Source organism: Podarcis bocagei (assembly GCF_964188305.1).
Source record: "Podarcis bocagei genome assembly, chromosome: 7".
Classification (NCBI taxonomy): Eukaryota; Metazoa; Chordata; class Lepidosauria; order Squamata; family Lacertidae; genus Podarcis; species Podarcis bocagei.
The window spans coordinates 85,728,977-85,749,421 of record NC_138132.1 but is presented as its reverse complement, the minus strand read 5'-3'; the positions used below and the strand labels follow the sequence as shown (position 1 = coordinate 85,749,421).

Below are 20,445 nucleotides of genomic sequence, written 5' to 3'. Positions count from 1 at the left end.
TTGGCTTTCCTTTGCAGAGACACTGGTACAAACTTCGGGGGACCAAAGACTCATCATCAGAGCTCAGAAGGCCCTCAAATCCACCGGAGGACCGGTTCCTGAATCGTTCGTGAATAATTGTCACACTCTTGCCGGGGTAAGTCGCTGTCTCTCAAGCCACATGTTCTGGGTTCTGCAGAGGCAGCACCTGGGCTTTCTGCTCCCCAGCCCTGCCCTGTGGGCATCTCTGACCTTCCTCTCTCGCTTCAGGTCTTTGGCGCCTTTCTCCTTGCGGAGCAGCTCTTGGAGGCCGTGTGCTTCCTGGCCAGAGACCTGGTTGTCGAGAGCAGCTTCAACCCATCGGATATCTCCCACTTACTGCAGGAATTCATCAAGCAGTTTGGCGGGAGAAAAGTGGAGGTAAGGCGTCTGCAAAGGTAGGAGAGAATAAGATTCTCTGCTTGGTGTAGGGGAGGCAACCTCATGCCATTGGGTGGCCAGGACACATGTTAGTTGAGAGGGGCCTGGCAACGTCAGGACAAGAACCTCAGCCAAGGGTCCTGAGAAACATGGATTCAGGGATGGGGAATCCTCCTTCTTCTGGGAGCAGACTGGCAAGCTTCTTCTCTTGGCCCACAATGGATAGGGGAACTGGCGCCCTGGAGCTTAGGAAGGAAGGACAGATCCAGAGACTGTTTGATCATCTTGAGATCTAAGCAAGAGAGAGACAAAATACTAGGCCTACATTTTGGGTCTGATCCATTCTTCACATTCTGATGTTTCTGTTTCTCTTTTCTCTTTTCTCATGGACAGGGAATTGATTTTGAGGAAGATCAAATATCAGAAATCAGCCTGGAAGATGGGGAGGATCGTCCTCCAAGGTAATCCTGTGCTAACTCCCCCACCCCCATAATCAATGGCTTTCAAAAGCCCCCGGTCCATTTCTATGGTGGTGGTGCTTGGGGTCTTTGAAGGATGGGAGTCAATAAACCCTTTTTACAAAAGTGCTGCTCCTCTCTCCCCTCAGCATCCCAACCACAGCTTCTCCGGCTGATCTTCCTCCTAAAAGCGTCAATGAGGACCAGCTGAAGGACAGACTTGCGGATGTGGTCACAAGGATGAAGAGTGGGAAGATCCGAAGGAAGGCGCTCCGAGATCTTTCCACCCTCCTGCAGAAGATCCAGGAATCTGTGAGTTACTGAAGGGAAGCATTGCAACCATGCAGGGCTGTCAGGGCTGCTGCTTCTAGGCCCACCCTGCCAAGTGCCCAAGGGACGATCAGGCATCCCAGCACTTACCCAATTTGGAGAACAGAGCTGGGCCATAGTGAGTAAGACGGCTGAGAAAAGAAGTAAAAAGCAAACATCAGGAAAAGAGGGGTGGGAAGTCAAAAAGAAATGGTTTTTTTCTGCATAGGATGCTACATGTTTTGGAATGTTTGGAAGATTTAATTAAAATGTTATAGGAAAAATGGTGGCGGGTTGCTTCTCTTATCAGTCCCTTCTCTGGGTTTCTTCTCAGCCATCGGAAGCGCTTCCTGCATCCTCCCTTGGCCAACTGGTGGTGATTACCAGTCTTTGCGCGCTGGATCAAGACCCGGAGAGCAGGCAGAGGGCAGCAAAGGCTCTCTGCCATCTTCTGTCCATCCTGCGGCACAACGAAGGTAAGACTGGAAGAATGCATCCCAGCATGGGGTGGGGGTGAGCAAGACCCGAACTAACCCTTTGGCTTTCCTTTGCAGAGACACTGGTACAAACTTCGGGGGACCAAAGACTCATCATCAGAGCTCAGAAGGCCCTCAAATCCACCGGAGGACCGGTTCCTGAATCGTTCGTGAATAATTGTCACACTCTTGCCGGGGTAAGTCGCTGTCTCTCAAGCCACATGTTCTGGGTTCTGCAGAGGCAGCACCTGGGCTTTCTGCTCCCCAGCCCTGCCCTGTGGGCATCTCTGACCTTCCTCTCTCGCTTCAGGTCTTTGGCGCCTTTCTCCTTGCGGAGCAGCTCTTGGAGGCCGTGTGCTTCCTGGCCAGAGACCTGGTTGTCGAGAGCAGCTTCAACCCATTGGATATCTCCCACTTACTGCAGGAATTCATCAAGCAGTTTGGCGGCAGAAAAGTGGAGGTAAGGCGTCTGCAAAGGTAGGAGAGAATAAGATTCTCTGCTTGGTGTAGGGGAGGCAACCTCATGCCATTGGGTGGCCAGGACACATGTTAGTTGAGAGGGGCCTGGCAACGTCAGGACAAGAACCTCAGCCAAGGGTCCTGAGAAACATGGATTCAGGGATGGGGAATCCTCCTTCTTCTGGGAGCAGACTGGCAAGCTTCTTCTCTTGGCCCACAATGGATAGGGGAACTGGCGCCCTGGAGCTTAGGAAGGAAGGACAGATCCAGAGACTGTTTGATCATCTTGAGATCTAAGCAAGAGAGAGACAAAATACTAGGCCTACATTTTGGGTCTGATCCATTCTTCACATTCTGATGTTTCTGTTTCTCTTTTCTCTTTTCTCATGGACAGGGAATTGATTTTGAGGAAGATCAAATATCAGAAATCAGCCTGGAAGATGGGGAGGATCGTCCTCCAAGGTAATCCTGTGCTAACTCCCCCACCCCCATAATCAAATGGCTTTCAAAAGCCCCCGGTCCATTTCTATGGTGGTGGTGCTTGGGGTCTTTGAAGGATGGGAGTCAATAAACCCTTTTTACAAAAGTGCTGCTCCTCTCTCCCCTCAGCATCCCAACCACAGCTTCTCCGGCTGATCTTCCTCCTAAAAGCGTCAATGAGGACCAGCTGAAGGACAGACTTGCGGATGTGGTCACAAGGATGAAGAGTGGGAAGATCCGAAGGAAGGCGCTCCGAGATCTTTCCACCCTCCTGCAGAAGATCCAGGAATCTGTGAGTTACTGAAGGGAAGCATTGCAACCATGCAGGGCTGTCAAGGCTGCTGCTTCTAGGCCCACCCTGCCAAGTGCCCAAGGGACGATCAGGCATCCCAGCACTTATCCAATTTGGAGAACAGAGCTGGGCCATAGTGAGTAAGACGGCTGAGAAAAGAAGTAAAAAGCAAACATCAGGAAAAGAGGGGTGGGAAGTCAAAAAGAAATGGTTTTTTTCTGCATAGGATGCTACATGTTTTGGAATGTTTGGAAGATTTAATTAAAATGTTATAGGAAAAATGGTGGCGGGTTGCTTCTCTTATCAGTCCCTTCTCTGGGTTTCTTCTCAGCCATCGGAAGCGCTTCCTGCATCCTCCCTTGGCCAACTGGTGGCGATTACCAGTCTTTGCGCGCTGGATCAAGACCCGGAGAGCAGGCAGAGGGCAGCAAAGGCTCTCTGCCATCTTCTGCCCATCCTGCGGCACAACGAAGACTGGAAGAATGCATCCCAGCATGGGGTGGGGGTGAGCAAGACCCGAACTAACCCTTTGGCTTTCCTTTGCAGAGACACTGGTACAAACTTCGGGGGACCAAAGACTCATCATCAGAGCTCAGAAGGCCCTCAAATCCACCGGAGGACCGGTTCCTGAATCGTTCGTGAATAATTGTCACACTCTTGCCGGGGTAAGTCGCTGTCTCTCAAGCCACATGTTCTGGGTTCTGCAGAGGCAGCACCTGGGCTTTCTGCTCCCCAGCCCTGCCCTGTGGGCATCTCTGACCTTCCTCTCTCGCTTCAGGTCTTTGGCGCCTTTCTACTTGCGGAGCAGCTCTTGGAGGCCGTGTGCTTCCTGGCCAGAGACCTGGTTGTCGAGAGCAGCTTCAACCCATTGGATATCTCCCACTTACTGCAGGAATTCATCAAGCAGTTTGGCGGGAGAAAAGTGGAGGTAAGGCGTCTGCAAAGGTAGGAGAGAATAAGATTCTCTGCTTGGTGTAGGGGAGGCAACCTCATGCCATTGGGTGGCCAGGACACATGTTAGTTGAGAGGGGCCTGGCAACGTCAAGACAAGAACCTCAGCCAAGGCTCCTGAGAAACATGGATTCAGGGATGGGGAATCCTCCTTCTTCTGGGAGCAGACTGGCAAGCTTCTTCTCTTGGCCCACAATGGATAGGGGAACTGGTGCCCTGGAGCTTAGGAAGGAAGGACAGATCCAGAGACTGTTTGATCATCTTGAGATCCAAGCAAGAGAGAGACAAAATACTAGGCCTACATTTTGGGTCTGATCCATTCTTCACATTCTGATGTTTCTGTTTCTCTTTTCTCTTTTCTCATGGACAGGGAATTGATTTTGAGGAATATCAAATATCAGAAATCAGCCTGGAAGATGGGGAGGATCGTCCTCCAAGGTAATCCTGTGCTAACTCCCCCACCCCCATAATCAATGGCTTTCAAAAGCCCCCGGTCCATTTCTATGGTGGTGGTGCTTGGGGTCTTTGAAGGATGGGAGTCAATAAACCCTTTTTACAAAAGTGCTGCTCCTCTCTCCCCTCAGCATCCCAACCACAGCTTCTCCGGCTGATCTTCCTCCTAAAAGCGTCAATGAGGACCAGCTGAAGGACAGACTTGCGGATGAGGTCACAAGGATGAAGAGTGGGAAGATCCGAAGGAAGGCGCTCCGAGATCTTTCCGCCCTCCTGCAGAAGATCCAGGAATCTGTGAGTTACTGAAGGGAAGCATTGCAACCATGCAGGGCTGTCAAGGCTGCTGCTTCTAGGCCCACCCTGCCAAGTGCCCAAGGGACGATCAGGCATCCCAGCACTTATCCAATTTGGAGAACAGAGCTGGGCCATAGTGAGTAAGACGGCTGAGAAAAGAAGTAAAAAGCAAACATCAGGAAAAGAGGGGTGGGAAGTCAAAAAGAAATGGTTTTTTTCTGCATAGGATGCTACATGTTTTGGAATGTTTGGAAGATTTAATTAAAATGTTATAGGAAAAATGGTGGCGGGTTGCTTCTCTTATCAGTCCCTTCTCTGGGTTTCTTCTCAGCCATCGGAAGCGCTTCCTGCATCCTCCCTTGGCCAACTGGTGGCGATTACCAGTCTTTGCGCGCTGGATCAAGACCCGGAGAGCAGGCAGAGGGCAGCAAAGGCTCTCTGCCATCTTCTGCCCATCCTGCGGCACAACGAAGGTAAGACTGGAAGAATGCATCCCAGCATGGGGTGGGGGTGAGCAAGACCCGAACTAACCCTTTGGCTTTCCTTTGCAGAGACACTGGTACGAACTTCGGGGGACCAAAGACTCATCATCAGAGCTCAGAAGGCCCTCAAATCCACCGGAGGACCGGTTCCTGAATCGTTCGTGAATAATTGTCACACTCTTGCCGGGGTAAGTCGCTGTCTCTCAAGCCACATGTTCTGGGTTCTGCAGAGGCAGCACCTGGGCTTTCTGCTCCCCAGCCCTGCCCTGTGGGCATCTCTGACCTTCCTCTCTCGCTTCAGGTCTTTGGCGCCTTTCTCCTTGCGGAGCAGCTCTTGGAGGCCGTGTGCTTCCTGGCCAGAGACCTGGTTGTCGAGAGCAGCTTCAACCCATCGGATATCTCCCACTTACTGCAGGAATTCATCAAGCAGTTTGGCGGGAGAAAAGTGGAGGTAAGGCGTCTGCAAAGGTAGGAGAGAATAAGATTCTCTGCTTGGTGTAGGGGAGGCAACCTCATGCCATTGGGTGGCCAGGACACATGTTAGTTGAGAGGGGCCTGGCAACGTCAGGACAAGAACCTCAGCCAAGGGTCCTGAGAAACATGGATTCAGGGATGGGGAATCCTCCTTCTTCTGGGAGCAGACTGGCAAGCTTCTTCTCTTGGCCAGCGAATAAAGTGTGAGACTGGCTTCTCAAATCCTTACTTCTTTCCTCACTCTAACTCTTGAAAAAATTGCCTTCTCCTCCTTTCTGTCCCTTCGGAGTATGCCCAGGCACAAGGTTGTGTGTGATTTCTTCCACTTAATTCTTTATGCCGACCTATTCCTTCGGAGTTTTGCCCAGAAAGGTCGTGCAATTTCTTCTGCACTGAAAACTATAATTCCCAAAACCATAACTCCCAGCGCAGCCGCACCTCTGCCATGGCGATCTTTGTTAGAAATGACCTGTGAACAGAGAACGCAAGGGCGCTGAATTCTTTTCCATCTTTCATATTCCAGTGTCTCAATCTGGCATTGCAAGTGTGCAAGCGTTCAGTAGAGACTCTGAGTTAGATTGTAAGAGGCAGGGTGGTTGCTGTGGGTTGTAGAATAGAGATTAAGTAAGGGAAGTTCCCCTTGGAGTTTTGTCCAGGTATCCCCAGGTTTTCCCCCTCAGAGTTTTGTCCAGGTTTCCCTTATCTCGGACCCTTCGGAAGATTGCCCAGTCCAACCCCTTCCACTTGAGAAAATGGGTGCACCTCAATCAAAAGAAATGAACCCGTAGACTCCTGATGGGAAAGAAGCCCAATTGGTGCTTACTTCCCGCCTGGACTCTGACAGTCCCCTTCAATTTGTGTTTAAGAAACGTTTTTCCTGTGTTTAAATTGTACTTAGGTAACATCCAGCAACTGCTTATCTTAAATGTGCCATCTAAAAAAATAAAAATGCAAGCTTGCTTCAAAATTTTAAATCTAAGAAAGCCATGTTGGGCCTTATCAATCTTAAACAAGACAAAAATGAGAATGAAGTTTGTTACTTGAGAGAGGCTCAAAAGAGTCTTCCTCCTTGTATGTACTTCATTAAGTATATGCCTATGAAAGTATGGTGTTCTTTCTAAGAAAATTGTTATTAAATGTGGAGGCTTCCATGGTCAGCAAAATTGTCGAGTCCAGTCCAGATATCAGTCTCTATAAGACTTCCTGGCCTCTTTTCTTAGAAAATGCCCCCCCCCTTTCATTCTGTCTCTTTCAGGTTTTTTCCCCTTCCTTCCTACTTCTGTGCCAGGGAAATTTACTCCCGAGTAAGCTTCCTTAAAAGGAAACTGCAAAAGGGGGGGGGCAATCTTTGTAAAAGGTACCCTGCATCTCACTTTAAAAACTTTTTTTTTGTAATTAAATTCCCCTCTTCATCAAACATACCTTTTAATTTATAAAACCCCTGATCTTCTAATTTCTTCCACCAACTAGGCTCCCTTTGACCCTCCTGCATATATTTTAACAGCATCCACCTTGAGTATGTTGGCATCCATTTTGTATTCCAGTTCTTCCAGATTCCTAACACAGTTTTCCTTGGTCCTATTTTCTTCTTAAAAGCCGTGTTAATATCTCTATTAAATAGCCCTTCTCTTCCTATTCCTTCATTTATTTCATTCTCCAGTCTTATCCATTTAATCCCTTCCTTATATCCAATATCTATTAGATTTTTCAACTGGAACATTTCATAGTAAAATTCTAAGTTCAGTATACCCCATCCCATCTCTTTTTTAGATGAATAATTTACTATGTCTGGGGTTCTAACTCTCTTACTTCCAAAAATCCAATTTTAAAATACCTTATTCCATGTTTTGAACCATATTTTCCTAATGGGTAGTGTAATTACTTGAAATAAATATAATAATTTCGGTACCAAAAACATTTTAACTGCTCTAACCCTACCAAGAATAAATAAATTCTTATTATTCCATGGTTTTATATCCTTCTTGATCTTTCTCCACGCCTCTTTGTAATTTACATCTGGAATCCTAGCACTATTTTTAATAATATTTACCCCAAGTATTCAATTTTTTCCCTATTTATATCCATCTTTGTCATTTTTGCAATTTCCTTCTCCTCCTCTTTCTTTACATCCCAAAATAAAATTTCAGACTTCTCCAAATTTACTCCCCGACTCCTCTTTAAAGTCCTTCAGGATTATCATAAGTTCTCTTACACCCTCTAAGGGGTTTGTAAATAATAATAGGATAGCAGCTGCATACATGTTTAACTTAATTTCTTCCTTTCCTTCCTTATATCCTTACTGAGTTTCGTATTCTGTCTACCAAGTACTCCATAGCCAATGCAAATAGTAGTGGTGAGAATGAACATCCTTGTTTAACTCCTCTTTGTATATTGAATTGATCTGAAACCCCCTCGTTCACTCTGACCACAGCTTTCCCTTCTCTATACAATTCCCGGATTGTTTCAACAGAGTTCTCTCCTAATCCTACTTCCTGCATAATATTCCATAAGAATTTATGTCTAATTGTGTCGGAGGCCTTATACACATCCATTTTTTTACCCTGCTTGTTAATAAATGTATTTATTAAAACAATAAAAACAATAAAAAATAAAATATATATTTATTAAATGTATTTATTAAAACACATTTCTTATAGGATGGCCTATGTATCTTCCCTTAACAAATCCATATTGATCTTCCTTAATTATTTTAGGTAGTAGCTTTTCCAGTCGCCTTGCCAGGATCTTTGTAAATATCTTATAGTCTTGATTTAGTAGGCTAATTGGTCTGTATGACCCCACCGCTGTAGGGTCCTTTTGTGGTTTTTCAATCACTACTATTTCCACTAGTTTCCAAGTATCTGGGGCTTTCCCCCCTTCTAAGATATTATTAAATACTTTTTTCAGTTTTGAGCCCAGGATATCAATTGTTTCTTTATAAAAGTCTGCCGTAATTCCATCTAATCCTGGGGATTTCTTACTTTTAAATGATTTAACTACATTCTCTATTTCTTCCAGAGAAATCTCCTCCTTCAGTCTTAATCTATCACTTTCTTCGATTTTAAACCCTAAACTTTCCCTACTTATATTTTTATTTTTTTTCTTTATATAAATATTGATAGAATTCTGCAAATTCTTTCCTTATTTCTCTAGAGCTTTGTGTAAGTATTTTCCTTCTGGTCTTAATGGCCTTCACCCTCTGTTTATCCCTTCTTTTCTTTTCTCTTATATGATCCTATTGAGGTTCTCTGAAAATCATTTTGGATCATATTATCTCTCTTCCAACTATATCCAGCTCATCCAATTCCTGTTTTAACTTTCTTAACTGCTCCTGTCTCCTCCTTAGAAATTTAAGCTGTTGCAAGATTTCAATCTCTTTAATTTTTTCCTGTCTCCCCGAGTACCAATCCTTCTTAATCGCAATCTCTTTCAGTATCCAATGTCCTCTTTGTTGTGTATTGAGTCAAAGAATTTTATATCTGTATTATTATTGTCTGTATTTGCATTAGGGTAAAGTAACTGCCTTTTGGTTCCAGAGGGTACAGCTACTATTGGTTCATTTAAGCTGCTGTATTTGGATCCTCTGTCTTATTGGTTCCCTCCAAAAGGCAGGACTGTGATTGCCTGATATTGTTCCCTCCAAAATGTATCCTTTCTTGCTAGTCCCCTGTCCCTATAGATGTAGCTTTCCTCTCCCCAGACCTTAGTCTTGTTGCTTTAATAAATAAGTGTTACTAGAGAACTGTCTCCAGCATATTATGTCAAGAGAGCTGAAATCACAAACCCCACGTCACAACACTCTTATAACAGCTTTGAAAGCGTCCAATACTACTGGGATCTCCCCCGAACCATTGTTCTCTTTAAAATACCAACCAATTTGTTTTCTAATATATTCCCTGTCAATCTCTTTTGCCATTATTAAGTTATTGTACTGCCATCTCCTGCTTTTTTCCATGCTCTTCCAGTCCCAGCTCCACAAATAGTGGAGCATGGTCTGAAATCCATATTCCCATAGCCTTTGCTGTTCTAACACTGATTTCATTCCCTTCTTTAATTAGCACATAGTCACTATAAGAGAAAGTCTTACATCTGTTGGAGAAGAAGGTACCGTATTTTTCGCCCTATAGGACGCACTTTTCCCCCTCCAAAAATGAAGGGGAAACGTGTGTGCATCTTATGGGGCGAATGCAGGCTTTCGCTGAAGCCTAGAGAGCGAGAGGCGTTGGTGCGCACTGCCCCCTCTCACAGCAGAAGAGGCAGACAGAGCCATGTGTAAGCAGTATATTACAGCATTTTATTCAGCAGCAGGAACAAAGGAAAAAACATGTCTGCTTTCCTTCGTGTCCAGCAAAACAGCGGCAATACAAAAGCTATATACAAACGGAAGTTCCTAGACTGTGCTGGAAGTAAACAGGCATGTGACACACAACAGTCATGCCTGTTCCCTTTTAAGGTTGAGCTCCCGTTGTTCGGTCCCTGCTCCTGCCAACCTAGCAGTTCGAAAGCACATCAAGTACAAGTAGATAAATAGGTACCACTCCGGTGGGAAGGTAAACAGCGTTTCCATGCGCTGCTCTGGTTCTCCAGAAGTGGCTTAGTCATGCTGGCCACATGACCCAGAAGCTGTCTGCGGACAAACGCTGGCTCCCTTGGCCTATAGAGTGAGATGAGCATGCAACCCCAGAGTCATCCGCGACTGGACCTAACGGTCAGGGGTAAAGGTAAATGTAAAGGGACCCCTGACCATTAGGTCCAGTCATGGCTGACTCTGGGGTTGCGGCGCTCATCTTGCTTTACTGGCCAAAGGAACCGGCATACAGCTTCCGGTCATTCAGAAAGTGAGCTCCTATTCAAGTGGTAAAGCTAAAGGGACCCCTGACCATTAGGTCCAGTCGTGACTGACACTGGGGTTGTGGCGCTCATCTCACTTTATTGGCCAAGGGAGCCGTGGAGGAAGCCTAAAAGGCCATTAACTGTTAGTAGCTCATTCTCGAATTGCCCCCCTGTGGGGCATGTGCCCCACTTTGGGAACCACGGATCTATAGCGTTGTTGTTTGGATCCATCTATCTTAGGAGATAGTGGAGGAGTGTGCTTTTGGGGTTGGAGCCACTGGAGAGTTACAGCGCCTGCTGTGGCTGTAGAGATTGATACAGGAGAATCGTATTTTGTTTCAGGTGGGGTAGATGAAGGCACCTGCTTGTGCTGCTGCAAATGCACCAGGCATTTCATCTCTCTGCGCTCCTCCCAGCAGTCATTCCTCCCGTGGTCACTGCTATGGATGCACAGCCTGAGTGCCTGTCTTCAGGCACTGCGGGTCCTTTGCAAAGGATTCCCGCACAGCGGAGTTGATGTTGCCAGCCTTATGTCATGTTTGCAGACATCTTTGTGATGCAGAGTTGGTCTGCCAATGGGTCTGGTGCTGGAAGCTGGCTCCCCAAAGTATCCTGCCATCTTCCATTCTGTGGACATGGCCAAGCAAGCGTGGATGTTGCTGAGACAGGAATGTGAACATGCTAGCAATGGGGGTTTGGGAGAGCACATCTTTGTTTGAAATTCTGTCCTGCCATTCCATACCCAAAATGTGCATGTTTGTATTATAGTTTTAATCCTGTTAATGCTTAATTGTTCTTTAATTATTGTTTCCTACCCCCCTATGTTTTTAGCTGTTCTTATTTCTATCTGCAATCCTCCTTAAGTCCCTGTCAGGGAAGAATTCAATGTATAAATAAATATAAAATAATAATAGCCTGATTTACCATGACTTCGACAATCCTGCAGGGTAAAGCAATAAGTCAAATATAACAAAATAAAAAAATTCCTTCCAGTAGCACCTTAAAGACCAACTAAGTTAGTTCTTGGTATGAGCTTTCGTGTGCATGCACACTTCTTCAGATACACAGTCTGCAAACTATGCAAACTATGACTCTGTTCCCGTGTGAAAAATTGCTTTGGAGAAAGGGCTTGGGATTATGTCACAATTTAGAGTCACGTAAATGCAGAGTCTTGAAGGAATTTTTACTTTTCCCCCCCTGTCTTAGAACAGAAAACAAAAAAAGTAAAATGAGGCAATAATATAAAATGGCAGAAGCAATATAATGATAACATAACCACCTCACCCCAAAAACAGAAACGTTAAAGGTCACTTCCTTCATTCTGAATCTTGAAGGCTGTTTCTGTTTAGAGAATATATTCTTCTTACATTCTGACTTCTAAACTTCTTCACCTCCAGCTGCGGAAATGCGTGGACACCTACAAGTATCTCTTTATTTTTTCCATCGCCAACATGAGAAACAACAAACTGAAGGATATTCGGAATGCCTGGAAGCACAGCAGGTAAAAAGAAGAAGTCGGGTTGCCCGTGACTCTTTCTCTGACCTGCTTGCAAAACCGTTTGGATTGACTTAGAAAGAAAGAAAAAACACCTTTCAGGGAAAACCTCCCCCTGAACAATGGAGGGCTGTGCATGCTCAGCAGCCATAAGATAATTGTTTAAAAGAGTGGGGGAACTGTCATAATGGAGGAATGGAGTGTCCTGGAAAGGACATGATTCTGAGGTGGGGGGGGGGGTTCGTTGTTGTTATTATTATCATTGTTATTGTTACCATAATCCATTTCTTAGTCACTTTCTACACAACCATCAACAATGTAGAATAAAAGCAGTTTAACCACAACACTAGTGAGACATTTAAAGCAAAAGTACCGTATTTTTCGCTCTATAAGATACACCCGACCATAGGACGCTCCTTGTTTTAGAGGGGGAGAACAAGGGAAAAAATTCTCCCCCTCTCTGCTCAGCGCCCCTTCAGCGAAGCGGCAGGAGAAATGGAGCCCCTTCCATTTCTCCTCCCACTTGGCTGAAGGGGCGCTGCGCAGCTCTCCCTCTCGGCTGAGAGTCTTGCTCTCCCGGCTTCAGCAAAAGGAACCCAAAGCCTCTGAAGCGCAGCGGGACCTCGCGCTGTGCTCCGGAGGCTTGAGGCGGCTATCCCTGAAGCCTGGAGAGCAAGAGGGGTCGGTGCACACCAACCCCTCTCGCTCTCCAGGCTTCAGCGAAGGCAACGCAAAGCCTCTGGAGCGTGGAGGGAGCGCTCCCTCTGTGCTTCGGAGGCTTCGCGTTGCTTTCGCTGAAGCCAAGGAGCCTGCATTCACTCCATAGGATACACACACATTTCCCCTTAATTTTTGGAGGGGAAAAAGTGCATCCTATAGAGCGAAAAATATGGTAATGCAATACAGAATAGTCACCCATGGTAGAGACATCCAGTCATCCAGCTTGGAAAGCTTGTCGCAACAAAAATGTATTCAATCATTTCTGGAAATTCCTGCTAGAGAGTGCCAACTATATCTTGACCAGGATGCTGTTTTGCAAAACAAGGGCAGCCACAGTAAAGGCCCTGAGTTACTCAGAGCAGGCTATTGAGATCATTGGCACTTGCAGAAGAGACTCCCACATCCCACAGTGATCTGCTCCTTAAATCTACTTAATCCATGGATTATTGTCTGCATTGCTGACTTAAATATACTCCCAAAACGAGTTAGCTAAGTGTTCGTTGAGTAAGAGCATGTTGGTGTGAAATGTTTGATATTGGGGTCTCCTCCTGCAGTAGATTTGACCGATTGATTTCCTTTTTGCAGGATATTCTTCGGGAAAAACAAAGTGATGATGGTGGCCTTAGGACGGAGCCCAGCCGACGAATACAAAGATAATTTACACCAGGTGGGGTGTCTGGCGTGTAAACACTTTCACCAATGACTTCTGCAACTTAGATTCTGCGTGTGACGAATTAGGGGCACGCAGTGAATATTTCCCTATTATCTCCATTCTCCTTTCGTTTTTCAGGTCAGTAAGCATCTGCGGGGAGAGGTTGGACTTCTCTTCACCAATCGCACCAAAGAGGAAGTTGCAGAGTAAGCCTTTCCGAGTCGCTTCTGTCTCTATAACATTAGGGGATAACATCTTGCTTGTGAACATTGGAAGACTCAGGATAGATAGATAAGATAGATAGATAGAATACTCCGCCTTTCCCGGTTCAAAAACCGGGCTCAGGACGGCTAACAACAAATTTAAAACACTTAATTGTAAAAGCAGCATAAAATACAGTATAAAAACATGAATAACAATAAAATTCAAAGTTCAGAAATCAATTTAGGGGAAATCCATCTATAATCCCCAGGGCTAGCTGGCTGAATTGGTCCTACTTGGGCCAGCGAGGAGGCCAGGGGAGAATTAGCTGTGGGGTCTCAGAGCAGGTAATCTTCATAAAAGGGGAGGGCGAGGGAAGAGAAGGGAAATAAAAGATCAGGCTGAATTCAAATTAAAAGCAAGGTGGAATAGCTCTGTCTTACAGGCCCAATGGAAGGAGGTTAAATCCTGAAGGGCCCTAGTCTCATGGGACAGAGCATTCCACCAGGTCGGAGCCATCACTGAGAAGGCCCTGGCCCTGGTGGAGGATAGTCTGACTTCCTTAGGGCCCGGGACCTCTAAACTATGGTTATTCATGGACCTTAGGTCCTCTGCGGGGCCAACAGGAAGCTGGAATATGTCATAATTCTTGATACTGTAATATGGAATACAGTGGACTCTCGGGTTGTGAACGTGATCCGTGCGGGATGCACTTTTGCAACCCCGTCTGCGCGTGCGCGGGTTGCAATTCGGCGCGCATGCGCGAATGCCGAAACCCGGAAGTAACCCGTTCTGATACTTCCGGGTTTCGGCAGTCTGCAACCTGAAGCGGACGCAACATGAGGTATGACTGTATGTAATTGAAGAAGAGTTTGGATTTGATATCCCGCTTTATCAGTACCCAAAGGAGTCTCAAAGCGGCTAACATTCTCCTTTCCCTTCCTCCCCCACAACAAACGCTCTGGGAGGTGAGTGGGGCTGAGAGACTTCAGAGAAGTGTGACTGGCCCAAGGTCACCCAGCAGCTGCATGTGGAGGAGCGGAGACGCGAACCCAGTTCCCCAGATTACGAATTTACCACTCTAAACCACTACACCACACTGGCTCTTATGTTTTCCATTTTGGCTCTTATGTTTTCCATTTTGATTGCCGGTTGTTGTTGTTGTTCTTGTATTGTAAGCCACTTTGAGTGTTCTTTCCTTAGAAAAGCAGTGTATAAATATTAAATCCATTCCAAGGTTTTGCAAACAGCTAAGCTTAATAGATTTGTCGCTTCCTTCCCTTCCCCAGGTGGTTCTCTCAGTTTAAAGAGAACGACTTCGCCCGAGCCGGGAACAAAGCAACCTTCACCGTCAATCTGGATATGGGGCCCTTAGAACAGTTTCCCCACTCTATGGAGCCACAGCTGCGGCAGCTGGGACTCCCGACGGCGCTGAAAAAAGGTGGGCGATGTGTCCCGGAGTTAACCTGTGGAACTCCTTTCCACAGGAGGCAGTGATGGCCACCAACTTGGATGGCTTTAAAAAAGGATGAGACACATTCATGGAGGAACAGAGGGTTCACATGTGTTCGAATCCTGCTTGCTGGTTTCCCCTAATGGGCTCCTGGTTGGCCACTGTGAGAATCAGAGCCTAGACTGGATGGGGTGCTACTCTGATCCAGCAAGCTCTTTTTACATTCTTATGCGCACACTATTGGAAATAGCTTAGCCGTGCATTAACGTGGACCCAAGAGAAAAACACTATGTATGTGAGTCTCCTTTCGCGTTAGCATGATTTATTTGGCTGTCCTCACTTCCCTACATCGTGACAGTGAAAAATTCCCACGTTCGTTTTCCATCAGCTCAGCACAGGGAAACGAGGATTTACACAACAACGTAAGAAAGTAAATTATAAGCAATTCCGAGCTCCCGTCTGGTTTTTTTTAATCTTTCTAGGCAATAAATTGAAGCTTTTTTTAAAAAGGCCTGTTACCTGTTACTGCTTTTAACTGCCCACAGCCTTTTCCTTCTGTGTTGTTTCATTGACAAATAGAGAATCCAATTTATTTCTTCCTTTGCAGTCCTAATAATAATAATTAAGATGAAAGTTATGAACTTTAAAATCTATTTTCAGAGCAGTTATTCAGTGCCCGAGCCAATAATATTCTCTTGCTCTAGAACAGGGTTTCCCAAACTTGGGTCTCCAACTGTTTTGGGGCTACAATTCCCATCATCCCTGACCACTGGTCCTGGTTAGCTAGGGATGATGGGAGTTGTAGTCCAATAACAGTTTGGGAAACCCTGCTCTAGAAGCTTATCACCTCCCCAAAGAGATGTCTTTCCCCCAGTACAGTGATGAATGTCTTCTTCAGGACATCTGAGGCTGTGCCCTTCGACTCCCCCCCCCTGCCCACAAGGGAGTTAGGTGGTCAGATTTATCTTCTAACTTCCTCTCTTCACCGCAGAGTTATGTCTGCTAGCAGACGATATATTGGTTCGTCATAGATCCAACCGAAAGTCCTGGTGTGTGGGGGTCTCCTGATCATATGCAGAGGGTCAATTCTGCCCCCTCTTCAGCAGACACTCATGCCTTCCTCCTGTCTTTCAAGCTGGGAGGAAGGTGGCCTCTTCCCAGACAGCTTGTGCTGATAGGAACTTTGTCAGTTGCATAGCTGTCAACTTTCAGATTTGAAAATAAGGGATCAGCAGCCGCGAAAATAAGGGATCAGCAGCCTCACCTGTCCCGGGGAGCCTCAAAAATAAGGGATCAGCAGCCTCACCTGTCCCGGGGACAGTCTGCGGGATACCTAACAATCCGGGATAGCAGCGGGAAACGGCGCTGGAATAAGGGTATTTTCCACCAAAAAAGGGAAGGTTGACAGCTAGGCGGCTGCCGAAAGCTCTGAACACCTTCTCTGCAAGGAAGCAAAAAAATAAAATCCTTTCCTCCACATCCTCTGCCAGCCTTCCACCCATTTCTGGAACCCTGATTTGTACCAGCAATGCTTCCTGAGCTCCAGCCAGCATGGCCAGGTTATGGGCCAACTGACTTCTATAAGCCAATTCCCTCTGGCCACTTCCCCTCCTAATCTTCCTCTCTTGTTTGCAGGAGTGGTGACCTTAATCTCGGATTACGAGGTCTGCAAAGAGGGGAGCATCCTGACACCGGAACAAGCACGTATCCTGGTGAGCAAGTGGCAAAGAATGCAGGGTGGATCCCTCAACCGAGGGACCTCCAAGGCCTGGGGTGTGTGTCTTTGATTGCTGCTGTGCAAGGCGTCTTCCTTACAGGTCGATGCGTTGAAGCTTGGAGTCAATGAATCTCATCCCCGTGGACTTTGGTGTTTTACTGCGAGAGACAGCACGGTGTAGTGGTTAGAGCAGTGTTTCCTCAAACTTCTGCAGTTGGGCTACAATTCCCATCATCCCTGATAGTTGGGGATGATGGGAGTTATAGTCCAACAACAGCCAGGGACCCAGGTTTGAGAAACACTGGGTTAGAGCGTTGGACCAGGAACTGGGAGATCAGGGTTCGAATCCCCACTTGGCCATGAAGCATAACGGAGGTGACCATGGGCCAATTACTGTCTTCTCTCAGCCTAACCCTCCCTCACAAGGTTGTTGTGGAGATTACACAAGGGCAGAGGGAGCTCCTTGGAGAAAAAGTTGGGCTATAAATATAATAAATACTGCTACCTCTTCCGCTGTCTAGTCTCCTCCCACTTCTGTCCTTTTCTCATGGAGAGGAAGACTGGCTCACTTCAAAACCACATCATACTTGTTTCAAGTTGCTAGACCTCATTGTTTGCATAGATTCCCAGAAACTGACACCTGGGAAACTGCCCAGAGAAGAGGCCCACCCTCACCCCTCAACTACACCAATGTAGCTCTTGTGCCAGGCGATTAAGATACAGATTTAGGTACAAAGAGAAGGCAGTTTTGTGTGTTTTGTTTCTTGGCATAAACAGCTGTGGCTGAGGACATTGGGCACGGCGATCACTTTTCTCTTTTGTTTCAGAAACTCTTTGGGTACACGATGGCAGAGTGCAAGGTGACGATCAGGAGTGTGGAATGCCGAGACGGGAGACTTTGAGCTGCTGGCCGAAGAGGGAGAGGACGTCACAGAAGGGATGGAAGAGGAGGAGGAAAAGGATAACGGTGATGAGGATGACAACTAGGCAGGAGCAGGATTGTTCCTATAGGACTAAACTGCTCACCTAAGGACTTTATTTATCATATTTTTATATATAGATATAAACCTGTATGAAGAACTTTTAAAGTTTTGGTCTGTTTCCTTTACACACCATTTAAAACCCCCAATTTGGATAAATTCAAGCTGTGCCCATAGCTTAGCAGAGTAACTCCTTGGCACGCAGAATAATAATAATAATAATAATAGTAATAATAATAATAAAAATAATAAAAATAATAATAATAAAATTTATTTATATCCTGCCCTCCCCAGCCGAAGCCGAGCTCAGAGCGGCTAACATCAAATGTATAACACATTAACATAAAATCAGACAATTAAAATACATCCTCAAATCAGATCAGGATCAGAATAAAATCCAATCAGATGGCAACCTGCAGATTAGGGTTGGGGACCTTAAATGCTCACCAGGCCCAACTGTTTGTGCTGAACTTATATGGGCCTGTGAGAAAAATTGGGAGGCAACTTTCATGCAAGTTCTTATGAAAGGGAAGAGGGAGTCAGGCTGTGCCCTGACCAAAGGCCTGGCAGAACAGCTCCGTCTTGCAGGCCCTGCGGAAAGATGTCAAGTCCCGCAGGGCCCTAGTCTCTTGTGACAGAGCGTTCCACCAGATCGGGGCCACAGCCGAAAAAGCCCTGGCTCTGGTTGAGGCCAGCCTAACCTCTCTGTGGCCTGGGACCTTCAAGATGTTTTTATTTGAAGACCGTAAGTTCCTCTGTGGGACATACCAGGAGAGGCGGTCCCGTAGGTACGAGGGTCCTAGGCCGTATAGGGCTTTGAAGGTTAAAACCAGCACCTTAAAGCTGATCCTGTACTCCACCGGGAGCCAGTGCAGCTGGTATAGCACCGGGTGAATGTGATCTCGCAGCGAGGACCCCGTAAGCAGTCTCGCCTTGGCATTCTGCACCCACTGGAGTTTCTGGGTCAGTCTCAAGGGCAGCCCCATGTAGAGCAAGTTAAAATAATCCAGTCTGGAGGTGACCGTCGCGTGGATCACAGTGGCTAGGTCAGGGCGAGAGAGGTAAGGAGCCAACTGCTTAGCTTGGCGGAGATGGAAAAATGCCGTCTTTGTTGTAGCTGCAATCTGCGCTTCCATGGAAAGAGAGGTGTCGAAGATTACACCCAAACTCTTAACGGACGGTGCTGGCACTAATTGCGCCCCCGCAAGAGATGGGAGTTGCCCCCCCCATCCCATATCATCCCGTCCCAGCCACAGGACCACTGTCTTCGAAGGATTTAACTTCAACCGGCTCCCACGTAACCATCCAGCCACAGCTTCCAAACATCTGATCAGTGTGTCTGGGGCCGAGTCAGGATAGCAATCCATCAACAGATAGAGTTGGGTGTCATCAGAAGGCGCAGGTGTTCAGTCCCCGAAGGAATCACCAAGTAGGGCTGGGAAAAGACTCCCAGCCAGAAAAACTTGTGAGCTGCTGCTACTCAGTGCCAACTGTACTGAGATAGATGGACTCAGTAGGCTTGAGTTGATACATGGCAGCTTTTTACGTAATGTGCAGAAGCTTATTCACATCCATGAGGACTAGACTCATGCTTTTACTTGGGAGGGGAAGGACTTCAGCTCCATGGTAGAATACCATGAAGGCAGCCCTGTTTAGGAAAGCTTTTAATGTTTAATAATAATAGTAATAATAATAATATTACTTATACCCCACCCATCTGGCTGGGCTTCCCCAGCCACTCTGGGCGGCTTCCAAAAAAAATATTAAAATACTGCACTACATCAAACATGTATAGATTATTGTATTTTAATATTCTGTTAGAAGCCACCCAGAGTGGCTGGGGAAACCCAGCCAGATGGTTGGGGTATAAATAATAAATTATTATTGTTATTGTTGTTATTACCTGCTTTTACACGCAGAAAGTTCTGGGGTTCAATCTCTGCTGATTCCAAGGTTGGAAATATCTCCTGTCTGAAACTCTGGAGACCCACTGCAAAGGTGAACGGTAAAGGACCCCTGGACAGTTAAGTCCAGTCAAAGGCGACTATGGGGTTGCGGTGCTCATCTCGCTTTCAGGCCAAAGGAGCCAGTGTTTCTGGGTCATGTGGCCAGCAGGACTAAACCGCTTCTGGCGCTACAGAAACACCATGACGGAAACCAGAGCACACGGAAATGTCGTTTACCTTCCCGCTGCAGTGGTACCTATTTATCTACTTGCACTGGTGTGCTTTCGAACTGCTAGGTTGGCAGGAGCAGGGACCGAGCAACAGGAGCTCACCCCATTGCGGGGATTCGAACCGCCAACCTGATCAGCAAGCACAAGAGGCTCAGTGGCACCACCCACTCCTAGACCCACTGCAAGGGAGTGCAGGCAATCCTAAAATGAGGTCAGCGGCTTTGCCAGGATGAGTTGCACTTAAAAAACCCTACATCTTTGTCCAACCTCCACTGCTCTCCCCCTTCCCCACGTAGTTCCATGTGTTCCAAAATATTGTCGCTGTCTCTGCTCAGGCTCAGAACTTCAAATGATAAAGAGAGCAGCTACTACCTCACCCCTGGGCAGCAGTATATAGATTTGGCTGAAGGATCAGATAAAGCACTGGTGGGAGGGGCTTGGCCTACTGTAGGGAACGCTACGCAGCCCACCAAACCTTTGCAAAACATTGCCGGTTAAGAAATTATTCTGACAGAACCACCGCCAGTTTCTTTATAGGAAAGGGCCTCAGCTCAGGGGTAGAGCGTCTATTTTACAGTAGTACCTCGGGTTACAAACACTTCAGGTTACAGACTCCGCTAACCCAGAAATAGTACCTTGGGTTAAGGACTTTGCTTCAGGAAGAGAACAGAAATCGTGCAGCGGCAGCAGC

The 20,445-nt window shown here is 46.6% G+C and overlaps 1 protein-coding gene, 2 long non-coding RNA genes and 1 pseudogene across 4 annotated transcripts; all 4 read left to right on the top strand.

Moving 5' to 3' along the window:
- The first annotated feature begins 734 nt into the window (after positions 1–734).
- LOC308592574 lies at positions 735–2,343 on the top strand. The gene is made up of 4 exons (XR_014010562.1): positions 735–860; positions 1,007–1,169; positions 1,501–1,839; positions 1,953–2,343. It is a non-coding gene; the product is annotated as an uncharacterized lncRNA (long non-coding RNA).
- A 94-nt stretch (positions 2,344–2,437) lies between these two features.
- LOC308592514 lies at positions 2,438–3,341 on the top strand. The gene is made up of 3 exons (XR_014010537.1): positions 2,438–2,563; positions 2,711–2,873; positions 3,205–3,341. It is a non-coding gene; the product is annotated as an uncharacterized lncRNA (long non-coding RNA).
- A 795-nt stretch (positions 3,342–4,136) lies between these two features.
- LOC308592022 (uncharacterized protein) lies at positions 4,137–5,712 on the top strand. Its single transcript, XM_081203286.1, has 5 exons — positions 4,137–4,262; positions 4,409–4,571; positions 4,903–5,044; positions 5,123–5,241; positions 5,355–5,712. Exons 2-5 carry the CDS (start codon positions 4,500–4,502, stop codon positions 5,523–5,525), a joined length of 504 nt encoding a protein of 167 aa, XP_081059412.1. The 5' UTR covers positions 4,137–4,262; positions 4,409–4,499; the 3' UTR covers positions 5,526–5,712.
- Positions 5,713–11,404: 5,692 nt separating this feature from the next.
- Positions 11,405–17,686, top strand: LOC308591505 (mRNA turnover protein 4 homolog; annotated as a pseudogene). Its single transcript, XR_014013334.1, has 7 exons — positions 11,405–11,461; positions 11,710–11,861; positions 13,161–13,242; positions 13,366–13,433; positions 14,718–14,869; positions 16,517–16,593; positions 17,426–17,686. The product of XR_014013334.1 is annotated as an mRNA turnover protein 4 homolog (transcript).
- The last annotated feature ends 2,759 nt before the right edge of the window (positions 17,687–20,445 follow it).

Excerpts from the sequence above, each read along its gene's own strand:
- LOC308592022 (XM_081203286.1), top strand. The coding sequence starts at position 4,500 with ATGAAGAGTGGGAAGATCCGAAGGAAGGCGCTCCGAGATCTTTCCGCC. Across the intron at positions 4,572-4,902 it reads TGCAGAAGATCCAGGAATCT|CCATCGGAAGCGCTTCCTGC; the intron begins GTGAGTTACTGA and ends GTTTCTTCTCAG. Across the intron at positions 5,045-5,122 it reads CATCCTGCGGCACAACGAAG|AGACACTGGTACGAACTTCG; the intron begins GTAAGACTGGAA and ends TTTCCTTTGCAG.